The 14433-nt window shown below is 31.8% G+C and overlaps 2 protein-coding genes across 3 annotated transcripts in view; one reads left to right on the top strand and one right to left on the bottom strand.

The window, feature by feature from the left end:
• LOC118181115 (T-cell leukemia homeobox protein 3-like) overlaps positions 1-11198 on the top strand; it is a 144361-nt gene extending 133163 nt beyond the window's left edge. The window contains exon 3 of the mRNA XM_035350191.2: positions 7397-11198. Coding sequence (XP_035206082.1) covers positions 7397-7670 — 274 coding nt within the window. The 3' untranslated portion in view covers positions 7671-11198. The remainder of the gene's footprint in view (positions 1-7396) is intronic.
• The window catches only part of LOC146993425 (uncharacterized), an 86026-nt gene extending 73592 nt beyond the window's left edge, over positions 1-12434 (bottom strand). For both annotated transcript variants that reach the window (XR_015038773.1, XM_085808619.1), the window contains exon 1: positions 12365-12434. The gene's annotated coding sequence lies outside the window, so the exon portion shown is untranslated. The remainder of the gene's footprint in view (positions 1-12364) is intronic.
• Between the last annotated feature and the right edge of the window lie 1999 nt (positions 12435-14433).

The raw sequence follows: 14433 nt of genomic DNA, 5'->3' as shown, positions 1-14433 counted from the left end.
AAAAACCTCAGTGGTGATTTTTGATTAAGCTTTCTTTTGATTAAATAGTATTATTACTTCAGGTTTAGGAAACTTTCCATCGAAGGGATTGTGTTTGTCAAATATCGGATGGACACCTTGAAGTATCTAAGGATCCATGGTTTTCCAAGCATGGCCTTAAGTAGCTTCCAGTGTCATGGTCATTGCCCTTATCCGTTCTCTCTCTCATTTATATCAAACTGTCTTCAGCACCTTTGACATATTGGGCTACGGTCTAATCGTCTCAGTTTGAGATTATTCTTTAATGATGTATGTTGTCTGCAGCAGCGAAGTACTCTATTGACATTTCCAAAAATAGCTGATTGACTGATCTGGATGAAAGCGGTACTTGTACACTAGTCATGCTTTAAAAGGATAATTCTGCTTTCCAATATCATAATATCAGCAAACACATTGTAACGGTTAGTATTAATTAAACGTATCTATTAACGTATCGTATTAAACGTATCGGTCATCACTCATTGCATCCCATGCTAAGTATTTTGGTGGTAAAATAAGCAGGTAAAATAATTTTGTTTAAACTTCCTTTTCCTGGTTGAAGCTGCAGTCGTTTCAAATGACTATATCTAAAACCTTTTGAATCATATGTTATATATCGAGAAGGAGAGATGTAGAATAGAAAATATTAGCTATTTTATGTAAAATTTTCGAAAATGTTCAATTAATTTAAATTGAGAAAAGAAATAGGAGGCATATTGGGCTCATAAACATATTTGTTATAAATTTTGCAGACATTTTTAAGAAATGAACTGTAAGGATCTTAAGTTTTACTAACGTTTATTTTATTTTAAATCTTTACTATCACTTCTTATTTTCTACTTCCGGCCAGAATTAAAAGCTTTAACTTATTTATGCAAATTTGTCTTGCGAACGCCAAGTACTTAAGTTGTGGCTTTTTGCCAAGCAAAAGAGAGGAAGGAGTGATTAGGAGCAGGCCGCTTGCCATTGCAGTTTTACTCGGTTGCTGGTTGCCTTCAAGGCCAGAGGTTTAATCCTCATGATAATTTTAAACGTATCGTAGTGTTAACAGTTCTCTGTTCTACATACGGCCTTTCTGTTAATATACGGCCAATCTTCATGTAGACACTCGTTTATTAATCCAAAGTTAGTTTTGTTAGAATTTAGTTAATATTTTTATATTCTTACGTTCAGACCACAAGTGGTTGGTCTCTGTATTCCGAAGTCCGGAAATCATTGTAAAGAGAGAAAAATAAAGGGTTTCGTATACCCTTCCTGTGTATCTTGTCTACTTCCCACATTTATTGAACATAGCTTTAGTAAGCTCCCTGTTCCGAGTCAGGTCATTTACTGTTCCCAAAGCAAGTAAGGAGGAACACTGAACCTGATAGAACATAAACATAAAAGAAAAGTTTGATATAGACAAGAAAGTGTTCTAAGCGTGCTATTATACTGTGTATTATTATTCAGTATAAATTTGATCTTTATGTTTTTTATACAACTCAAAATGAAATTTTAGAAATAATCTGACTAAATATCTGGAGAATATCAAGCATTATTTCAAACAAAGAGTTAGCAGTAATTAAAAATTACCAGTAGGAATTTGGAAGATAAATAAGCAACCCAAACATTCTTCAGCAAAAAATACTCTCTTATGTTTAGCATATTCCCTTAAATGTCAAGGATTATCTACAAGATGTCGCCATGCTAAATTATGGTTACTTGGTTAATTAAAAATGGTAAAGCTCACCAGGCTTATTTTGATTAAGGTAAAGAATGTCTTAGTGGGAACTTTCTGAGAGCACTAGCTCGTATTTATTGTTATCAAAAGGATACTATTCTGACCGATACATACTATTCCGATTAATAGACATTATAACAACAGACATGTTTAGAGCAAAACGGCCAATTTAATCTATAACTAGTTCTATAGCGGTCACGTTTTAACAACAAACACAATGCAGTGTGTAATAGGGAGTGTCTTAGAACCACGCACCTCTTGACATTTCTACGATTCTACCTATACATGTATGTTGTAAATGACCTAGTACTGTGACCCTTTAAGGAATCATTTTCTCTCTGAAATTTAATTTTTTCTTAGGAATAATATTCATTTAATCTTATTAACGTATCAGGTTTCGTATCAACGACTGAGTTATTAGAATCAAAGAACTTGAATTTTGGAACAACTTAATAGCAAGAGGGTTTCCATAAATTTATTCAAGTGTACGTAAATATAAATAAATTGAGTACACCTCAAGAAGACAAGCATTTATAAATCCTTGTACTCCCCGTCGTTGCCTTAAAAATCTATATATACATCTAAGAACATTCCTGCCCGACCTTCAAATTGCTTTGCGATTCACTCTTCTTGATTTGTTGTTGTTGCGACTAATCTCACTTGTCTGACATCAGAACAAGCTCATGAAATTCTTTGTGGGAAGGAATACAAGATTATTGCCTATCGTTGGAAAGAGCTTTGGACACCATCTAAGTGATAGTACGATTTTTCCCAGTTCTAGCCTAATTTTGAGAGAGAGCACCCGTAGGGTGGATCCGAGAGCCTTCCACCCTTATTCGCCTATCACCAATCCACAGGAGGGGACTGCCGGCTCGTCATATATTTAGTGGGCCCTCATGCCACAAAGACACTATACATTTACCAATTAATATCCATGTCTTCTCTGGGATTCGAACCTGGGCTCTTCGGTACGGTAGTCGGACTAACCACTATCCCGTTTGGGCGGCTTTTGATTTATAATTTTAGGTTTACAGATTGGGTTTAAGAATACTTGTGTCTACAAAAAAAAGCGGAAGATAAAAGTTGAAATCGAACTTTGCTACATATTCGCTGAGGGAAGATTTTTCAAACGTGTAACTGAATAATAGCCAGTTTTCGTTAGAAAGTTTTCCATGAAGGTAACCCTTTTCTTAGGAAAATAGTCTAAATGTTTGTTTTACCATAATTTAATAAATTCAATCTACAATTCCTTTGTTTTAAGTACAGATAGGAGAAGAAAACAACATATTATGCTATTTACCAATTTTTTGTTTTAAAATTAATCAATAAAAACTTAGTATTAGAATTTAATGACAATTAGCAGATAAGAAGGACTTACATCTAAACAAAATATTCAATGGCTGTTTCAATTAGCGCATATCAAGAACACAAATTTTCTTTATTCCTATTACATTAAATAGTAGTTGTAAAAAGGTAAGGGAAATGTTTGTGCTTAACCTCTCTGCAAATTAAATAGAAATGAAAATATTGGCATGGCTACATGTTTACACAAATCTCCAGAAAGTGCCGAAATGTATACTTAAATAGGATGCTAGATAATTTGCATAAAGTTTTGCTGCTATTGGAAAACAATAATATATTGTTGGTTGAAGTCAGGGAATATAGTATTGTATCTTGCTGATCGAAGAGTAACTACTATAAAATTGAAAATGTTTCAGAAGAATACTGCCGTGGGATAGACGAGTTTAAATAGCAGTTAAGTCAATAATAATAAATAACAATAAATTTCAATAGCTTTCGTGTCATTTAATTAGAGATTTTGCACGTCATTATGCCTGATTAACTGAATTAATAGCTTTTAAAGGAATACAATATAACAATCAAACACAAAATGTATGTAATTATATCATTTTCATCATGATATCGTTAATTAAAATCAAAGAAATAGAAAGATTATAATGGTAAGAAAAACCGTAATATCTAAATACCTAGAGTACAAAAATAATATACCTAGAAATAATTTTATTTCAGTGTAACAATCTGTTCTTTATTCGAAAGTGTATACTAAGCTGAATGAACTTTATCCTGATTTGACATGGGTAATTGAGGTTTCATTGCACATTGTTTAACTTAAAATTTGCTATTATGAGACTTATAAGGTATGTAATGTTTAATTGATGAACAATAAAAATATATTCTCATCAAATCAAAATATTGATAATGCTCATGGTATTAAATCTGAATTCTTATTTAAAAACTATTAAATTTAGAATTCCAGGTTCTATCCATAGTATTGACAGGGGGGAAAAAAAGAGAAGTGTTTCCATAAGAAAAAAGTGTTTTTTTTTAAATTGGATCAGACCAATGACTTAGGGAACAAAAAAGAAAAACATTATATATTTTTGCCAACATGTCGATTAATCATCCTTCCTGAAGCGGGGCCCACCTGTGGCCGAGCGGTAACGTCGCTGAACACTGGTAGTTCGGTCCGAGGTTCAAATCCCGCGAACGGGCTGGCTGCATGGGAGTTTTCGTGGTTTTCCCCATGTGTAACGTGTATACGAGCCAGTTTCCCTTAAAAAAATCCTCCACGAATGCATCCCTCCCTTAAGGCAGATAGCCCTCAAGTGCTTTGCCGTAATCTAATAAAGCAAACCAAACCTTTTTGAAGCAGAAAAAGCTCATATATGGTACGAATTTATATGTAAATTTTTAACTTTGCAAATTTAATTTTCGAAACAATTTTAAAAATTCAGAAAGTACTCACATGTGCATGAATATAGACCAGGTTATTCAAACAGGGGGGATGTCTCCTGGGGGATTTCATAGTTTCAGGGGGGATGTACCAGCCTTTTATTCATTTTAAGTATTTAATTTTAGTTTATGAATATGAAAGGCCACTTTTGTTCAATTTCTGGTATCTATAAGCATTTTCTATATTTTTTGTTGCTTAATAAAGCTTATTAAAATAATTTAAAGCTAAGTAAATGTATGTATGTAATTGTGGAGTTTGGGTCAGGATGGGGGGATGATTTTCTAGCGATAGTGAAGGACAGCATGGGATAAAATAGGTTGAGAAACATTGATTTAGACAATCAAAACAAATTGGAATTTGGTTTAGTTTACGTATCACAGCTGCTTCCTGACTTCCATTAAACTATCGGATGAAATAATAAATAGCCTAGATTGTTAATTTTCTGCACAGCTCAGAATTTCTTTGCCAAAGTAGAAAATAAAAAATAAACAAATAAAATGAATGAGACAATTTAATTCTCTGGGAGGGGGATAGCTTAAGTAATTTTCTTGTTGCAATTAAAGGTAAAATGATGCAATGTAAAATATTTTTCATAAATTATTTCTAACCATATCTTCATACACAGGCTTCTTATGACAGTTTCAAATATACTTTCAACTATAACAACATCGCCATCAAAGTTGCAAGTTTATATAACAATAAAATCAGAAAAAAAAATTATTGACTCTTACTCACTTATATGAAATTGAATTATGTATTGATTAAATTCTCAACAAACTTCATAGAACACTGATTATAGCGGTGACTGTTGGGAAATTAACGACTTTTTTTTTTTTTTTTTTTTTTTTACTTAGGGTTAGAGAGATTCTTCGAGATCAGGAATCTTAAAATATCGACCTGCACCTGCCAGGAACTGAAACCGAAATTTTCCTCTTTGCTTGTTGTATACACTGATCAGTATACCATCGGAAAGAATGTTTTTAATTTACTTCAGAACAAACTAAATTAAAAATGTGAAGAAAGACTTTTATATCTAGTTTATTAGGCCCTTTATTTATTCTAACATTTAAGTATGGTTGCTTCTTAAATGAGGCACTTGAGTTATTAGTTATTCTCAAGAGAAGTACAATAACTATAATGTGAACTATGATGCTGTTATAATTTGACTAAATGGAATGGTCACTAAGAAAATATAAAACTCAAATCTTGATGTCATAAAAAATGTTGACTTGAAAAATTAAAACCTAAAGAAAGCTTGCTGAACAATGTGAACATGTTGTAATTACTTTCTATGTTTTTTTAGGAAGACAGAAAGGATAGAACTAGCAAAAGTTTCACATTCGTTTCTGTATAAATGTTCACAATAATGAATGGCATACGCAACTATTAGCATTATCTTAGGAAATTTATAGAACTTACTTGTTTCTCCATCCTGCAAAGTTTTGCTATATCGCATAAAGTACAGTCTCTCTTCTCTCTGTTATGTACAACATATAGTATTTTGCCTTCTAAGAATTACATTTAATTTATTGAAATGAGCATTTTGGAAACATTGGTCGAGGCAGAAAAATTCGTCTTTATGGAACCCAAAAAAAGGGGGGCTCGAAATACGAAATATATCTGTAAAAATTCATGATTTACGTTCAGTTTTCTAATACTTTGTTTTAAATTCTTAATTGATAACTATAAGCCTTGCGTGTTATGGACCTAAATATAGTCCAATTTATTTAAATCTTTCTGATTATCAATGCATGGTTACCCAATTTTGTCCACAGTAAATTATGCATTATATTTAAGCATATCATCATAGATGTGCTTTTTCTATAATTCATGTAATCTTCAGCATAATTGAAGATATTGACAGAAGTATTATTTTCCATACTCGAATGTAAAATGAAAAATAGATTATGTCATTACATTGAAGCGTTTTAAGAAAGGTAACTTTTTGTACAGTAGGTAATTAAAAAGGACTCAATAAAAACAAACGAACATAATGTAATACAGAAACCAAATAGATGAGAAACGAAACAGGATATTATATATATATATATATATATATATATGTGTGTGTGTGTGTGTGTGTGTTTATAATATCCGTTCTTCATTCTGTTATGTACAACATATAGTATTTTTTTCTCTAAGAATTTCATTTAATTTACCGAAATGAGCATTTATTGAAATGAGCAGAAAATTTATTGAACGAGCAGAGAGAATTATTGAAATAATTTAATTTATTGAAATGAGCAGACAGCGGGGTAAATATGTGGATAATAGTAAGAAATATGCATTAAAATTTGTTACTAAGTTTTCAGTACACATATTACACAAGGGCAGAAATTTAATTAAGAGTAAGTTTACAATACTTACTTTAAGGCCTAGCTAGTCTGAGAAAGGTCATGGCAGTGCCTTTATGGAGCTTAAATAAGCACCCTGCCTACATAAGCATTTATTTATGCGAATATCATAAAGAATGAAAAAAAGTACAGAATTGTTCAGAAATGCAGATGAATGAGTTCGTCTGTAAAAAAAAAAAAAAAAAAAAAAAAAAAAAAAGTGCATCTGTTATTACTTAAATTTCAGTACATCATGTTCTGACAATACAAAATCCGACACAAACTATCGACGCACTTCGACGTTCACTTCGTCTACTACAGGACACTGAAAAATGAAAAAATATTTTTCAAAAATTTATTCTGGATTATTATGTCAGTAGTTTTGTATTCGCAAAAATTTTCCTTATATACGTAGATGAAGTACAATAGCTTACAATGTTACTTTTAAGAATTCTGGTCACGGTACCTGAATATTCTAGTTTGACATATTGTAAAGAAGCAGTTTGTAGTATGTGCTTGAAATAGTATGTAAGATTATGCGAGCAATAAATTTATTTTCTCTTTTCTTAGAAGACAAACAGCCGAAGAGCGGGAAGCAGAGAGGCAGGCTGCGAATCGTTTGATGATGTCTTTACATGCAGAAGTCGTAAGCAAATCCATGTATGAACCAACGAGGGACCCTTTATGTTTGAGCAACGCATCGCTGCATGCACTCCAAAATCTTCAGCCTTGGTCTGCCGAGAACTCAGCGGCAGCTCACGCCGCGGCATCCCATCACCATCAGCAGTCGGAGAGACCGCCGTACCTACAGCCGCCAACTTCCTTGACAGCACCCATTTGTTGAAACAGACGTCGCCGGCTTTCTAAGCCTAACGTGGCTTCCTCTTACCTTAATAGACCACCTCATCTCTGATAAAATACGATTTTCTAGGCCATATGTGTGTGATAGCAAGCCTAAAATTAGGCTTGTTTCTAGTGATTCATTTCCACAATGATTGTTAATCACTTGTGAAAGAGCTTCACTGAAGAATAATCAGTTCAACTAAAGCGAAGTGAACTTTAATATATAAGATTATCTCAAATTGGTCGCACTCAGTTTAATTATGCATGAAATAGGTTTTTACATCACGAATGAGGATTCAAAAGCTAATATTTGTTCCAAATAATTCATTTCTAACTCTAGAAAGCATAATTTATTGAATGCATGAAGTATTTTTTGTTTGATTATATCATTATAATCAAATATTTAATATGAAGTTAATTATATAAATTTTTTCGTGAGAGCTGACTCATCATAGATTGTGTAGTCTTTTAAGTGTTCACACTTCAAGGAGGGTTAGATTAGTTTGGAGAGGTAAGTAATAAGTTTTTTACAACATATTAGAGGCAAACAATGAGAGAAATGCTACCTGGAGATGCATAGGATGTTCAGGCAACTGAAGTAAGTGAATATCTAATAAACTCAATGGCTATGGCAAATATAAACCTCATAATCTGAATTTCACAAACTTAATGCCATTTAACTCATGATCATGAACTCGAAACATGTTGTTAAAAGCTGCAATCAATATTCTTCTCTGTGGTTAAACTTTAGGATCTTACTGAATTGAGGTTTAGAGGACATGAACACCAGGAAACTTTATACCCCAGACTAAATGTTCTGGTTTTACTTGACTCTGATAGACCATGAATTGGCTTCTTATATTCTTAATAACTGCAGAATGGGAAAATGAAGCCTTATGTAAACCTTCGATTGCAACTGGCTTGCATTACACTTTCGCCAAGATTTTATTCGATATAGATGAGTATAATTTTATTTGATACTTATATCTTACATCAAAAAATATTTTAAATATTCTACTAAAGACTGGAAGAAAGTGTTTAAAATAAAATTTATTTCAATCTTCATTTGATGAAATATCTGCATAAATTATGAGTTATTTATGTTTGCAATACTACTAATAAAATAAATATGAATAACAAAATCCAGTTCCGAATACAAAAATCGTTTCGAAGAGGTAAGTAATTTGCTTCTAGAATTCCTGTCTTTAAATGTTCACTTTGTGTTTTGAAGAGTTATGCATAAGCATTTCGAGGTGCAAGTAAATAAATGAATAAATAAATATTTTTAAATTCCAAAATTATAAATTTAAATATTTTTTTAATTTCAGCCGTTGTTGAAAATTACACATTTTATACCTTTCTGTTACAACATTCTTCCAATCAATTTTAGCAAACGCTAAATGAATTCAGGGCTTATGTTTCGGTGAATATGAGTAAGTTTAACTTCCAATTGACGAAAAGTAAATTTTTAGAAATGTCATTTAACTCTTCAGAACAACAAATTATGGAGAAGAGAATGAAAAATTTTCATTTATTCATTATTGGTCGATACCTAGAGGATTCTGGAGGTGAGTTTTATGTGCATGTGACAGGCCCATATATTTACTCTTATTTTTAATATACTTAAATTTGCTTTTTTAAATTTTAAAGCAAAAATTTTCAGAGTCATTCTATCAGTCTTTTAACAAAGCATTTTACAATTTTCAACTTTTATTATTGAAAAATAAGTTTAAAAATATATTAGTTTGTTGCAGATTTATATTTAACAACAGAAGAGTAAATATTTAGTTAATTGCTCCACCCCCCGATGAAAACCCTTATTTCTAATTACTGGTTCTTTAACGCTTAGTTGTGCAGTCGAGTTTCCACAAATTCTAAGATTTTACATTTGTAGAATGTTATCAATTTACGGATAATTCACCTGAATTAAAATTGGAATACTGTAACAAACCGTTTTAATCCAGGCAACTGTATGAAAATTCGGAAAGTTGGCAAAAACTTTGATTTAGTTATATCGAAATCAGCGTTAATAGTTCTTCTAAACTAAGATAACATTGGTAATAATGACATCAGTATTGCAATACCACTCTTTCGTCTTTATTTTCTCTTTTCTGCTTCTTGTCTTTCTTTCAGGCAAACCTTTTCTTTGGAAAATCTTTAGCATTTCCCAAAACATGCTTTGCTTGAAAGATGTTATTGATAAACGGCAGTTCATTGTTAAACAATAAAAGTTTATATTAACTAGGATTTATAGATGAAATGGGATAAATTTTACTCTTCTGGTGTTAAAAGTATCAACATAACATGTAATACAAGCAATATCCCTTTCATATTTTTCAACTAATTCAAATGTAAAGAATTTGAAAAATGTTTATTGGTATAGCGCTTGTAAATATTTTCAATTTGGCTTGTGGTAATCCGATGATACTATGTTACTATAGTAATAGCCTTTATTTTCTATTTATAATTTTATGCTGTACATGAATCTATGTAGCAGTGATGGATTACAAAGCTGCCTAAATTCTAAATATCTCTGGACCTTGACGGTTTCAGCCTCTTAATTTTTTTTACAATGAATACTTAGAGATTTTATTACAGTGCATGTAAAAATGAGTTAAAATGCATAAGTATAATGTGCCATAACAGTTGTATATAGCTACTTCTGTGTCAAAGTAAAAGCGTCCACTTAATTTATTTCTTCTTAGTGTGTTTATTTCTTTTTTACTCATTTTCATAAAGTGACTTTTAAATGGCTCTATTGATAGTATTTTGAAAAAAGCTTTCACTTCCTTTCCCTCGTAAATTTGACATTAAAATTTAGTGCCCAGAAAGTAAACTGTATAAAATTAGTTTCCGATTTTTCTCATTTTAGTGTAATGGAAAGCAAATTCAGGTTCAAGAAAGAAGTATCATCAGGTTAACTTGATTGAAAATGAGTAAGAAATACCATTATCATGCCTGTGAAAAGCATTTATTTGTTTGAAAGTACATTATTCAAACTTATTTTCATATTGAAACCTATGTTCTTTCTCTGGTGAAATTTAAACAGCAGTTTTACATTTATTCTGACAGGGTGCACAAAAATGCCCAGGCACCAAAGCAGGGCATTACCTTAAATAAAATTAAATAGGAAAAATTTCAAAAATAAAAATAGAAACTTTCATTAATTAGGAGATCATATAAAAATTTCTTTACAGCTCGTAGCTATAACGTTAAGCTTCAATACTGGATGAAATATTTTAACATGTAAAGCTGCTGGAAATGTGTTATTTTACAAATGTGACGCTAAGTTCATTATTTTGTACATATTCATTGTAAATAAATCATAGTGAATGTCAGCGTGTAAGGTAAAAAGCGTCCACACATAGTTGACTGTTTTAATAAAAGAAGCCTGTGTGTTCGCAGTGACTTGTGTGATTGTACATAGAGAAGAATGTGTCAAATTTTGCTTCCATGGGCTTCAGAATGAAGGATTTCAACATGCTCCTACAAATGATTGCCAATAAAAATATAATTTGTAAAATCGAAAGCAATGCTTCTTTCATTGACTGAGATGCATAATCCATTATATATGAAATAGCTAGGCTGACGAAAATTCTTTGAAATTAAAGACTAGAGAGTTATTTCCTAAACAGTATGACATATTGAATTTATATCTTGAAAAAAAAAATATTTTATGCTAAAGTAAAGTTGATTGCATGTGATCACACCATGTGTGCTTCTCAAACTTTGCTTACCAAAAAAGTTGGTCTTTCAATATACTTTGTCATAAAGCTCATCACATTTCAACCTACAGGTTTGTCTTACAATTTCATTTTCAGTACTTAAAAATGGACTCTAATTTATAACCTTATAGAAAACATTTATTTAACAAGACTATACATAAATGTACAATAAGGCATTTTTTAATTTTTATAGGAAATGTAATATAATATATATAAATAAAGAAGAAGAAAATGTACCCAAGACAAATTTTAAACACTGTTTACTAACGCAATGGCTATTATCAAGTGACCTAGTCTTTTGTGAATCATCATGTCGTAATCTATTGAAGCATTTAGCACCTACGAGACATTCTTACAGCGCTAGTTTCATGTCAGCACTATCATTAGATTCTCCAATACGAAGTTACTAAAAACCAGTTTATGAACACTTTCCCCCCTTTTTACTTGAAGATAATGGTACTCCTAGCTATTATAAAGGCGGAAAAGTTGCAGAACTTAAGAACCTTTGAAATGCGAAAGTTGCAGACATATGAAGAGAAATCTTTAACATTTATATCATCAATATATCAAAGATCAAGAAAATAAAACTGTTGCTCTGCTAATCGAAGTTTAAGCTATTTGGTGTCGAAATCATTTCTGCTGCTGCTGTGGGCGTTACATTTCCGTTTAAGATATGGAATTTTCTCAAAACTAATGTGCTCAAAAGGAGTACTAATTGAAATGCAAGCAATGTTCGCAATCCAGTCCCTCACAGTAATTACCGGCGCGCCTTTCTTTCATTGCACTTACTGTTAACGTATTAAAACTGGGCGTTGTTCTCAAAATCGACGTTAAAGCAGAAAAGTTTTAAATTGGAATAACAAATCTAAAAATGAACTACAAAAATAAGATGAATTAAGAGGATAACGCAAATGGGAAGTAAAAATTAGCCTGGAAAAATTTCTTAAAAATTCGCAGCAAAACTCTTTACCTGGTAACGTCGCTGAGACGAATGCTGTAGTTTGAATACATGCAGGCTACTTTGCAAACTAGTCTTTCGTACCGAAGTAAATTTATTGTTTATTGTCTCTAAGCTGAGTATTTATGTATTATAGTGTCGACCGTGAAACTGTTGCCAAGCAAAGAGATTTAGCGCAAGTTATGGATAAGCATGACGCAACAACACATTCTTCACATCTGCGCTTTGTTTGATGGCCGTACTTTAACCCGATTGATTTTCCATAAACCACCTTTTCTTTTTAAGAACAAAGATATAAATTAACTGTTATTATTAACTGTCCGCACTTTTTTCTTTCAGTTTGAAAAAAATGTGATTAAAATTTGCTATCTATAGAACAGCAAGACGTGGACTGTTTTCAAAGTTTTGTGATATTAATGTTAAAATAATGTGCGTTAATGGACACGATATAGTCAGCTGAATATAGCTTACCAAACAATAATAGATTGGGACAATTTTGCTTCTACTAAACACGTTTGAAACAGTTTTTACTTTCACCAGACTTAGTTTATACACTTTTTTTTTTCAATTTTAGTTTTTCTTGGCATATACCTCTAAAAAATAATAAGGTTCAAATATCCATCAATTTTCGTAGAATAATATTTTGTAGTGAATGATTTATTTTCCTTTGAATACATATTTCAGGAGGGAATATCATGCATGTTAAATATGAAGCATTTCGATGTTTCTCATGAAAAATCTTTTGCTCGCAGATTATATCATATTTATGAAATGCTTGGGCTAAGAGTTCAATGATTTTTCTTACAGCTGTACTCTTTGTACCAATAAGCAGGAATGGTTTTCTCAACAAAATAGTTTAACATATAACATTTCTAATTTGTACTCATATTTTTCATTTGCGCCAAACTGAGCTTCCAATAAAATCGAAGAACCTAGCAAAATAGTAGAAATAGATAAAAGCCTTCTTACGAAGTTCAAAATCGAAGCGGGTCGAATACTGATCGTTTATTGAATAAAGCGGCTCTAGTTCCTTCAGAAATCTGCAGGAATGATTGGGGCGACTTTGGAGGGATCTCCAACAATTTTCATAATTTTATGGCAATCAACGATCGACGGGATAATACGTAAGTACCGTAAAGTTGTACTGTAGTTTAATGCAATGAGGCATAGCAAAATTACAGTTTTGTTCCACACTAAAACTTAATTTATGAGTACATTTTTGCTACTTTTGAATTCTTCTACTCAGCTCTTTCGGATAGGCTTTCAAAAGGTTAATTAAAAAATTTTAAGTTAATAAAAATATTAACAGTGCCTGAAATAGGATGCCTTAGCTGAAGAATGTAATATTATCTATACTATATAAACTACCATTACTAAGTAGGTAACCAACATTTTTTTTAAACTAACCCTTTTTTTAATACATTTGTTTTCTTTCTCGTGTAAATATACGTAGAAAATGATTCTTAAATGTAAGATATGCATATCGAGTGGCTTTCGATAATATATATAATATCAAATAGCAAACATAAAAGAAATGCATTAAAGCATATTAATTTAGTTAAATCCTTCATAGCTGAATATATTCATATGATGGTCAGAAATACTGAAATAACACTGTCAACTTCGAGGAATGCATTATCAGAGATTCTTGGAGCGTTTCAGCCGCAGGATTGGGCACAGGTGCCAGCCAGCGATTAAATTCTTAAATATTTGCTAACGAATCCTACCCTCCATGCTCAATTTAATTATACCCTCCAAACACGAGGCCATACACTTTCAGAGTGAAATTTTCAGGTGCACAGATGTGAGCGAAATACGACACATAACAGGGAGAATCCATCAGGCGAGTCTAAATGCGCGAGGAGAATACTGCATCAGTGTAAAATGAGCTCACTGCTCTCGAGGAATTGTGTGTGAGTTAAATACAGACTTTATTTATCTACAGATGTTAATTTATACTTAATCTTCCTAAGTGCGAAAGCCAGATTAGATCCCGTTTACAATTTACTCCGTCAGCTGAATTACCTATAAGTATTAATCAGGAACTCGAGCGTTCCTGCATTAATTAACCTTTTAGCCTC

The sequence above is a fragment of the Stegodyphus dumicola genome, chromosome X1, assembly GCF_044657685.1.
Source record: "Stegodyphus dumicola isolate Sdum_Otavi_A_Nest chromosome X1, ASM4465768v1".
Classification (NCBI taxonomy): Eukaryota; Metazoa; Arthropoda; class Arachnida; order Araneae; family Eresidae; genus Stegodyphus; species Stegodyphus dumicola.
Note: the sequence above shows the minus strand (reverse complement) of the source record. Positions and strands in the feature narration are given on the sequence as shown.